Consider the following 11,329-nt stretch of genomic DNA (forward strand, 5'->3'; position numbering starts at 1 on the left):
CATTTTGAGAAACTTGTACGTTATGAATATTTCAATGTTCTGCTACTTTGTACTTCTAGTCCACTACAATTCGGAGGTAAATGGTGTAATTTTACTCCACTACATGTATTTATTTAGTTACTTTGCAGATTTGGATTAAAGATGTGGAATATAATCAAGTGTTAAATCAGACTTTAGTTTCACCTGGAGTAAATTCACAAGCTACCCTTCAGTATGCAAAGTCATTCAAACTAGCTGCACCTTTACCAGCTTTGATAACACTTTAATGATCAATCATTATAATCAAAACATAACATCTATATTATTCTGAAATGGAACAATCTGCATAATGAGTACTTTAGGTATATTTTAATGCCTATACTTTTCTAAGTTTACTTGGGCAACATTTTGAATGCAGGACTTGTACTTGTAACAGAGTATTCCTTCACTCTGGTACTTCTAATTTCACTCGAGTACAAGATCTGAGTACTTCTCCCACCTCTGAAAGTACCCAGATAGAGAGGCATACTGAACCGGAGTGGTTTCGACCTGGGGTGAGTAACCCTATATGGGGTTGGTATAAACATTTAAGGACATTACAGAAGATAAATAGTGTAGGTAAGAAGAACAAACTAAAATAGGTTGATGTTTTAAGATTGTTATTCCTTTCTTTTATTCTTATATTACCTCTCTTTTATCTATAATTATTGTAATCTGTAATAGTCTCTTATTCAGGTTAAATATGAGAAATGACTGCAAAAACAGAGTAAAAAGACGGTAAGGTCGCAATTAGCCTTAGCATTGTTTTATGTGGCTATAAACCAATTAAGTAAAGAAGTGATTTGATGACTGTATGGAAAAACCAAAACTGAACAGCAGCTTCCCGGCCGACACATGACTTGTCATAGCACGAAAAACACATTTGTTACTAACAACATTAAAGATGACTCAGTTCTATTGAGGCGCGTCAGTCAGCCTGAAACTGAAGTGGCATTTAGCCATTAACGGACTGATTTTATTATTTACACCTGTGCTTTTCCTACTGCCCAAATTTCTAATGTGAAAAACCCAGTTTAGTCATCAAGAAACAAAAGAGCTCTCATGCTATGCTATCAAGATTATCTTTGGAACATTGTCTTTAACCCTCTTGTTGTCTTCGGCTCAAATCTGACCGATTTACTACTTTCATCAATCATAACTTCTTTTTTTTTTACATTTTATTGCATTAATGATATCATTCACAGAACACATTTGAACATAGGCCTATACAATTGCTGATCACCACTTTCATTGAATCTTGGATGATTTAGTCAACTTTGTAACACCCATGGTGTTCCCGGTCAAAAATGACCGCCATAAAGAAAAGGAATTAGTAACCATCCGGATCAGATAAAACACAAACAACAACCCCCACACACACACACAAACAACAACCCCCACAAACAACAACACACACACACACACACACACACACACACACACACACACACACACACACACACACACACACACACACACACACACACACACACACACACACACACACACACACACACACACACACACACACACACACACACACACACACACACACAATTTGACACATTTCCCACTCATATGTGCCTATCCCCCCACGTGGATCACACTGTGTCTGTTCTTTGTATATTTACAGCCGTTTTTCATGTACACCAGTAGTCTGATACAATATGTAGAGTTTGAAAGGGTGTTCAATTACATTTGGTGATGATTAATGGTTTTTGTGCACCAAAGTAAGGGGGGGGGGGGGACGAAGACAATAGGAGGGTTTAAAATGAAAACTCAATAAAAGAATGCATGCAAAGTAAAAAATGGGCAGATGAAAATATGAAAACATTCAAATCTACAGTAACTTAAGCTAATAATACTTTTACAGAAACAACATTTAGTTATTTACTTGTATTGGAGTGATTTTACAGTGTCTTACTTCACTGCAAAAAACTCAAACATATCCTTTCAATCCTGGTTTCCTTTGTTACTAGTTTTCCCACTGTTGACAAACTGTTGATTTTTGTTTGTTTCTAAAGGGGGCATGAAAAAAAAAGTAGGCAGTTAACCAAATGAGTTGTCAAATTAGTCATTAAAACACAAGACAGACTGTTAATGTAGAGCAGCAGTGACTATGGCACATGAAGGAAGACCTGTGAGTAGTGTACAGTATAAGTACACTGAATGTCACCATGTTTGCTGTCAGTCTCCTCCAACACCTCCTTTAGCGACTCTGCTCCTCGGGGTCTCCATTTGCAGTAACAACATCTGATGTGTCTATAGCTCACATATGGCAGCTTTATGGATTCTGTTAAAAGCTCAATTACCTATGTGAAGTCACAGGTGAAAGCTACAATCCGCTTTCCAACCTGTCAAACCTCACGGCCTCATTTTCCAGGATTCCCTCCAACTCTTTACACACACACACACACACACGCACACACACACACTGAAAGCTCTCAGATGTTCTCAATATCAGCCGTTGGCCTGTGTTGAGGAACAAGAGCAATTAGAGGGGAATTTCATGCAATCACAGAAGAACAATATACACAGCAGGTTTCTGTTCATCCAACTGTTGCTCAATATTTTAACCGCCTCAGTGACAGCCTGCCCCGAAACAGCAACAAGAGAAGGAAGAAGCTGCTGCCTTTTTCCAAGAAGGTTGGCAACACTCTACGGGGTTCTCGCTGTTTCTCATCTGCTCGCCCTCTCTTGCATGCTAAATTGTTAGATGCTGAGCCTGTGCTGGATTATTCTCTTGCCTCCTCTGAACTCCTCTGGCCTGTGAGGAGTTTGATGTGCGACACGGAGCATATCCGCCCACTGCGCCTCCACACCCACTCAGTGCAACATGCTACACCCCCCTCCCCCCCTCTCTGTCTCCAGGAAGACAGTAGGATTTACAGTATGTTGCTGTACTGCCAGGTATCTTCCAGCACGTTTGGACTCCAAGCCCAATTTCTTTGCTGAGCTCCAACCAGCTTTTCTTCTGATACAATCCCTTTACAGCATGGGTTTCCAAACTACGGCCCGGTAGCCAAATGCGTCCCGCGGGCCATCTTGAATCGGCCCTCAGCTAATTAAAAAAAGTATAATGGAATACGGCCCACAAATGAAACTTGAGCTTGTCTTGTATTGTATAAGTTGATAAGAAAAAAGCCCAATAACTTATTTCCTATTTCCTCTTATTATAAGCAATCTGAGGCTTCTGTTTAAGGAATGAGCTGCAACAAAATAAATGAAACCCTATGGAGAGCTGTGATGTATGGCCGTTTAATTTCCTTAAAGCATATTCAGCTATCAAGCATTTATTTACAGACCTTCGAATATTTTTCTTTAGGTGGCCCTTTGTGAAAAAGGTTTGGACAGCCCTGCTTTACAGGATGCAGGAATAACAATAAAACACACCATGACACACACCTGTACAGTACAAGCTGTGGATACACACATGACCAAAAGTTTAAAAATTATTTGGTTCGGCATTGAAAACCACATTTTAGAAAATCACTAACACTCTGGTTTTCAAAGGGACTTTTCCTTTTGCAGAAAGTGTTTTCATTGTTTCATCAATTTCCGGTGAGATGTGAAATGTTATGACTTGCTTGAAATTATTTTAAAATCCCCTTGTAAACTTTTATGTGTCTCATAGAGCACAGTGAAACGACCCTGCAGTTAATTCCTGGGTTTACACGCACATTAAGTTAGATCAATAGACTAGAGTGCCTCTAACTCTAATTATTTTTAACTTCTCTATTCATCTGAAATCTATTCCTAAGGCACATTTATTTGACATGCACACACAATAGAAATTAAAATAGTTTCAAGTTTGCATTTCAATATCGGTTTAAAGAGATCTCAAGTCATCAGGCAGTTTGTTCAAGGAACAGTCATTATTTAATCTAGGTATAGTTAGAAAACCACCTTATGACATCAAGGGTAGTTAATTAAAAATGTAAAGCTCCCTCGTATTCCAAAAACTACAATACACAACTGTTTTTACTCCAGTCCTTCTGATGAATGATTTGACTCTAAATGTGTAAAGTGAAGAGTACATTAAGACCAGAGTGCAATATAATTGTAAATCCAAAATACATCGTCATAAATACATAATACACCAAGCCAACTGTTTATAAAGTTAACCAGGTTAACCACATATCAACCATTGATATGACATAATACATATAGTAATTGGAGTAATATAGACCTTGGATACAGTGGTGGAATTTAACTTAGTACATTTGACCAAGTATTGTCCTCAAGTACTTTTTGACACACTTTTATGCTACTTTATAGTTTTACTCCACTACATGTTGGATGCATTTTTTGTACGCTTTATCCTTCCCCATTTATTGAACACTCGTAGTTACTTTTTAGGTATAAAAGCACATGATAAGCAGTATTATGCAGTACTGTAATACTAATCAACCCGGTATTTAACAAAATACCTAAAATTGGCCCCACATTGACAACATTAAAATGCTCTTAGATGTATTTGTTAGTAATACGAATGACACATTGTCATATTTAAATATATTGCTGTCAATACTGCAGTGCTTTTAATTTTGATATTTTGCTTACAATACTTTAACACATTGAATGAACTTGTTATGGAGTATCCTAGCACCAAAGTATTTCTAATTAAAGCATCTGAATACTTCTCCCACCTCTGATCTGAAATCTGTCCATCAAAAATGAATGGGAGTTGGACACATCCATGCATTGGTTGATGAGTGTGTGACATCACTCCGCTGAGTCTCCACAGAGTGATTCTGCAGCAGTGCCGGGGAAAGGTGAAACTGTAATGTTTGTGATTAATTATTAGATTATGCAAAGGGTAATTAAAATATCAGTCAATATTTACCGGGCCATATGCCATGGGCGCTTTTGCAGCCATGGCTCTCCTGTGAATTTTAATATCCCAAACGGGGTGAAAGACACCGTTTGGCAGGTATCTCCCTAATGCTCTTAACCATCTGTCGACGCTCAGCCCACTGCCACACTAACATAATGTTTTGTTTATGATAACAGTGTTAATTCAACACAGGCTTAGGTGCAAAGTGGCACAGTTGAGCTTTAGCACCATTTATTGCACAATATTTGCATTTGGCGGCGTGCCTGCCCAGCACCACTCCTCCCCTTCCTCCTCACCTCAATCCACAGAAGATGACAAGCAGTGAACAATGGGCGTCCAGATAAGGCTTAGCACATATTCTTCTGCGTGCTGTGTTCCTTTTTGTTCACAGTTTCTATTTATGTGTGGATTATCAGTTCCTCTCAGCATCACAATGGAGCCATGGTTTCCTCTCTTCTGATTCTCCCTCATCTCCTTCTCTCCTCTTCTTATTCTTCCTCATCTCCTTCTCTCCTCTTCTGATTCTTCCTCATCTCATTCTCTCCTCTCCTGATTCTTCCTCATCTCCTTCTCTCCTCTTCTGATGCTTCCTCATCTCCTTCTCTGCTCTTCTGATTCTTCCTATCCTCTCATTCCGTCCTCTCCTCTTCTGATTCTTCCTATCCTCTCCTCTTCTGATTCTTCCTATCCTCTCCTTTTCTCCTCTCCCCTTCATGATTCCTCCTTTCTACTATCATGATTCTTCCTCTCCTCTACTCTACTTTCCACTCTTTTCCTCGCTTCTTGTGATTCAACCTCCTCTCAACTATTCCTTTCCTTTCTCCTTCTGATTCCTCATGTCCTCTCCTCCCCTTTCCTCTCCTGATTCTCTTCTCCTTGACTCTTCCTTTCCTCTCTCCTTTCCTCTTGAGATTCCTCCTATTTTTATCCTGATTCTTCATGTCCTCTCCACTCTGTTCCTGTTCTGATTCCTCCCCTCTCTCCTGGCCTCTCTCTCTCCCTTTCCTCTCCTTATTCCTTTTCTCATCACCTCTCCTGATTCTCCACCTTTTCTCCTCTCCTTTCTGTTTCCTCCTCTCCTCTTCTTCTGATTCATCTCCTCCCCTCTCTCTCTTTGGGTTGGAAAAAAAGCTCTAAGCCCCACACTTCCTGTCCAAAGTCTAAGAAAGCCACTTCAAAGACTCCGGCTCTAGATGATTTATGGGAAATGAATTTCAGAAAGACGACTTTTCTTCTTTTTTCTGGTGCCCTGGGCTCTTAGTGGTAAGCTCTGCTTGTTAACCTAGATTTAGATCTCTTTCCTGATGGAGCCCATAAAAGTGGTGTAGATTTATATAATGTGGAGTGCAGCCACGTGCCTCAGGTCCCCCCGCTCACCGAGTCTCTCCACTGTCTCCTGTCCAATTTAGACCAGAGGGTCACTTTGAGAGCTGGATGGAGGCTCTGCACCACCTGGGGCACATCAGCTCCAGCGGGCCACACACTCCACAGTCTGAGCTTAACTCCACAGTTTTATGATGGAATTAACCTCTGGATGGAAAATAATGAGAGAGTAACCGTTAGTTCCCAACAACTGAAAATGCCAGGGAAAATATTGAAAGCCCCTCAAAGGAACACCACCATAGTGACATAGACGAGACACAGCAGTTATCAGAATTGTTGACAGTTGGATACAGTGTGTGTCCTACTCTAACTAAATCCCACCTTTTTTCCCTGGGATTTTTCTTTGAGAGAACTGCTTCATTTAAGCCCAAGTACATATTCAGTCATGGTTCATTTGTTAGTGGAAACGTTATCCTTCTTGTGATGGTATGCTCTACTTGAGTCACATCTTGCCTTGATGACCTGCTGTGCACTGATTAAAAGACTCTAGGTTATGCTGGCAATGAAATGTCATTAATTAACTGGATGTTTACCAACTGAGCACGGAAGTAATCATTTGTAAAAAAGGATTGCAGTCCTTTCAAGCCAATGAAAATTACTTGTAAACTACAGATGTTTTGCCAAGTATTCCAATGTGTAGGATGAATATTTGATAAGAATCAATGTTATAAATGAGTTACTTAATTGCCTAGTCATTAATTAAATGATTAACAATCCGGAACTGTTACGTTCCCTATTGGGCTAGGGGAACCAAAGGGAAATAACACGACCAGATTGGTATTGGTATAATTATAAGTGGTTTTAATGCACAACAGGTGAACAAAAGGGCAGGCAAAAAGCCTGAAACAAACAAAAGAGCCAACAACACCGGTTTAAAAAACAAACAATAGAGGCCACAAGGTGCAAGTTTAAATGGGCAACCAAACTAAGGGAGGACTCTAAAAGGTGAGTCTAAAGACATACAGGGAAAATAAATACTAATATACTAAATAAAGAACGAAACAAAAACTCACTTTAAAAGTGGTACAACTAACACAAAGAATCTATACAAAAACACAGCTAAACTAAAGGCAACCGTCACAGAATCCTAAACTACTCTAAACACTAACTAAGCTACTCTACACTCTAACTAACCTACTCTAGACACTACTAATCACACAAGTTTTAACCCCAGAACAAAGAGCAAGTAGCGAGAGGCATCTGTCCACATACAGAGCCTCCAGAATGATGATTGTCCCCAAGCTTTGTAATAATCTCCAACAGGTGTGCGCCGGCTGTGCGCTGCGCTTGGAGTGCGTCGGGCCCGGCGTGCTCCAATCGCAATCTTCAGGGGCGGACCAGGAGATGGAGGGCAACCGCACAGCTCATTTACATAGAACACACACAGCTGAAAACACTCAGACGACCAGGAAGGCAGCAGCCGTAACACTCCCCCCCTTAAGACACAAACCCACAGGTTTTGTGAACCAAACACACTAACGAACTCCTAATAACACACATTAACATCACAAACTCAACCTAACACACTAACAAAGCTACCTATCACAAAACCCAACCTGACACACTAACATCACAAACTCAACATGGACAAGCATCAGCCAACACATTCTCTGAACCCTTTAATGACGGGTGTCTAGTTGTAGTCCCGCACAATCAGAGCCCATTGCAGGACACGCTGGTTGTGCTTGGACACGCTGGGGCAGAAAGAATATGAATGGATCGTAACATGTACACATCACAATTGGCCAAAGGCTGGGTCCAACATCAATCTTAACATGTTGTAGAGCCAACACCAACACTAAGATCCGATACACGAGCTGACGCTCTCGGGTTACCGGGAGTGTCGAGAAGTCTTGAGGCTCGTCTGAGCCGGCGTGTTGTGCTGGTCTCATGACATCCTCACGAGGAGGAGGGGGAGCCACAATTTCTGGCTTCTCCTCGGACACAGCTTCATCTGAAGGCACAGGCACAATCACAGGATCAGCTAATGAAACATAAGGGTCACGTTTACTCGTCTGTGTGCGTGCGTGTGTAGCCACGCCAATGCCTTTAGGCGGGGATACATTTTGCCGCTGTTCCTTACGTTTCAGAGCTGCACAGTTGGCAATGACATGTCCAGGTTTATGACAGTAAAAACACTCTCTCTCTTCTCTGCTCACGTTATACACATTTGCTGGCTGAGTAAATGGTGCGGCTCACACACGGCGGGATCTCTCCGTAGAGACAGGGGAAAACACAGTTTTATGCGTCAGCACATACTCATCAGCTAACACAGCGGCAGCAGAGAGAGAGTTTACCCTTTGTTTGTTCACGTACTCAGCAATGCGATCAGGCAAACACTTCTTAAACTCCTCCAACATTATCAATTCTCTCAGAGAAGAATAATCGGTAGCATTACATGAAGCAATCCACTTAGCAAAACACATTCCCTTTTTCCTAGCGAACTCTACGTGCGTTTGATCAGGACCAGTGCTTGAATTGGGCCGGTACTCACCGGTACGCAGTACCGGCACTTCTGATTTTTACCCATGTGGTACCGGCACTTCTTACTGAGTACCGGCAAGGTGCCGGTACTCAGTAAAATGCCGGTACTCAGCCGCCGGCAATATACGTATATATTGTAAACGCAACGCAGCGCAAATGAGGGTCTGACTCTGCCTCACAGAGGGTGACTGGCTGTCTACATCAGTGGTTCCCAAACTTTTTGGGCCCAAGGCACCCCAAAGGACAAGTAAAAATCTCAAGGCACACCTACCCTAAAATAGCCCTTGTAACACGTGTTATCACTCATCATGTAAAATATCTGTAAATGTGCATACTTATTTACTAATGGCAAATAAAATGTGACAAAGACAACTATATTACTCATGAAATATTTATTAACGAAAATTAAATTAATTTATAAATATATATATATATATATATATATATATATATATATATACACACAATATATATATTATATAATTTATTAAACTTTAGCAAATTAGGCTTCATCAAAGCAGCAACACACTCATTTAAACCAGACAGGTCACAAAATTAAAAATGAGGCAACGGAAACTCAGCAGAAACTCAGCACAGAGAACTGTCAATGCAAGGAAACATGGTCCTGAACTACAAATTATGAATATAACATTTCACCAATCAGCATTGAAACATGTGCTATTTTAAAATTTGCCTATTTACAGATTAATGGGATACATGTGCCTGTCGGGGCGCGCAGATTTTTTTAATCCTCGGTGGCACTGAAGAGAGGGCAACTCGCAAGTCCTGTTCAACAGACAGCCGTGACCTGCTGTTGTTCTTCATATAAGTCAGAGTAGAGAACGCCAGCTCACACAGGTAGGTAGTGGGAAAATGAAGTAGTTGCTCAATCGCGTGGTGGGAGATGCTTGGGTACTCCGATGCAGAAGCCAACCAAAACTGATCCAGTGGGAGCTCACTGAATTTGAGTTTCAGTGTGCGGTCCACACGGAGCTCTGCGCACTCCTCTCTCTCTTTCATGGAGAGCTTCTCTGTGGAGGATTCCTGGTGGAATGGGTCTTGGATCCAGTCATAGTCCTCGATGTCAGCCACACGTGGAAAATACTGCTCAAACCTCTCTTTTAAGGTCTGAAGGTGTTCCGCATACACAGCGCGCTCCTTAGCTGCCTGCGGCGCAGCTGATGTCAGCGGGAACATGTCCATGGAGCCCTGCTCCAAAGCCTCCTGCCACAGGAGAAGTTTGCCCATAAACCCCCGAATCTTATCTGTGGACGATAAAATGTTTTCATTCCTTCCCTGAAGCTTGGCGTTTAACTCGTTCAGATGCCCAAATATGTCTGCGAGGTAAGCCAGCCTGGCGCACCACCTCTCATCCGCGAGCTTGTCTTTATGTGGGACAGCGTTTTCAGCTGAACACTCCAAAAGCTGTTCCCGAAGCTCATAAAGACGGGATAGGACTTTCCCCCGTGACAGCCAACGTACCTCTGTGTGCAGGATCAGGCTTTGGTGGTCGGCTCCCATCTCGGCGCACAGCTGGGAGAAGAGGCGAGATTTCAGGGGCCTTGATTTTATGTAATTCACCATCTGCACGGCCTGATTCAGCACCTCAGTCAACTCCGGGGGCATGGTTTTGGCAACCAATGCCTCTCGGTGCAGAATGCAGTGGTTTGTCACGATATGTGGGTTTTGTGCCCTCACCTTAGCAATGAATCCTTTCACTCTCCCCGTCATGCTCGCCGCACCATCTGTGCAAAGACCGACGCACATATTCCAGGTCAGACTGTTCTCTTTAAAATAGTCATTAGTTACCCTGAATATTTCCTCTCCCGTGGTGTGGCTTTCCATTTCTTTGCAGAATAAAAATGTCTCTTTGATGGAGTCAGCATCAACATATCTGACGTTTGCCAGAAGTTGGGCAGCCCCACTGATGTCCGTAGATTCATCTATTTGGAGGGAAAATCTGCCGCTCGCCTGCAGTTTCTCTGCCAAATGTTCCTCAATGTCTTCGGACATGTCGTCGATTCTTCTTTTGATCGTATTATCAGACGACGGCACTTTCGATAGCTCATTTGCGGCATCTGGACCCAGCATGACACCTGCAAGTATTTTGCAAGCAGGGAGGATGAGTGTCTCCGCTATTGTGTGAGGCTTCTTCTGCTTTGCAATGAGCTCCGCTAGCATGTAACTCGCCTCCATTGCCTTATCAGACACTTTCACAGAATCCAACACACGTCCTTGCTGCCTCTGGTTCAGATCCCGCGCTCTTCTGAAGTAGTCCAAGTTACTGTGAACATGGGCGGGATGTTTGGTTTCCAAGTGCCTCTTCAGCTTGCTTGGAACCATGTTAGCATTAGCTAACTTCTCCCGACAGACGACGCACTCGGGCTGAGGATTGTTCACATCCCCGGTCCAAATGAAGCCATAAGACAGATAACTGTCATGGTACTGTCTGCTGACAGTTTTTTCCTCTTCTCTTTCGGTGGTGGGTTGTCGGCAGTCTCTACACTGGTGGTTGCTGGTTTGCTCCGCACAAGAAAGCGCTCCATTTTCCCGCTTGCTTGTTTCTCAGTTTTAATATTGTCCTTCAGCCTTTGATGTGTCACAGTC

The 11,329-nt window shown here is 42.2% G+C and overlaps 1 protein-coding gene across 1 annotated transcript; it reads right to left on the reverse strand.

Annotated features, from left to right (window-relative positions):
* Nucleotides 1-7,871: 7,871 nt before the first annotated feature.
* On the reverse strand, nucleotides 7,872-11,065 carry LOC307026439 (zinc finger BED domain-containing protein 5-like; the record flags this gene model as incomplete). Its single annotated transcript, XM_079661826.1, has 3 exons — nucleotides 7,872-7,932; nucleotides 8,036-8,192; nucleotides 9,577-11,065. 3 exons carry the CDS (start codon nucleotides 11,063-11,065, stop codon nucleotides 7,872-7,874), a joined length of 1,707 nt encoding a protein of 568 aa, XP_079517952.1.
* Nucleotides 11,066-11,329: the final 264 nt, after the last annotated feature.

Source organism: Notothenia rossii (assembly GCF_949606895.1).
Source record: "Notothenia rossii genome assembly, chromosome: 12".
In the NCBI taxonomy this organism is placed as follows: domain Eukaryota; kingdom Metazoa; phylum Chordata; class Actinopteri; order Perciformes; family Nototheniidae; genus Notothenia; species Notothenia rossii.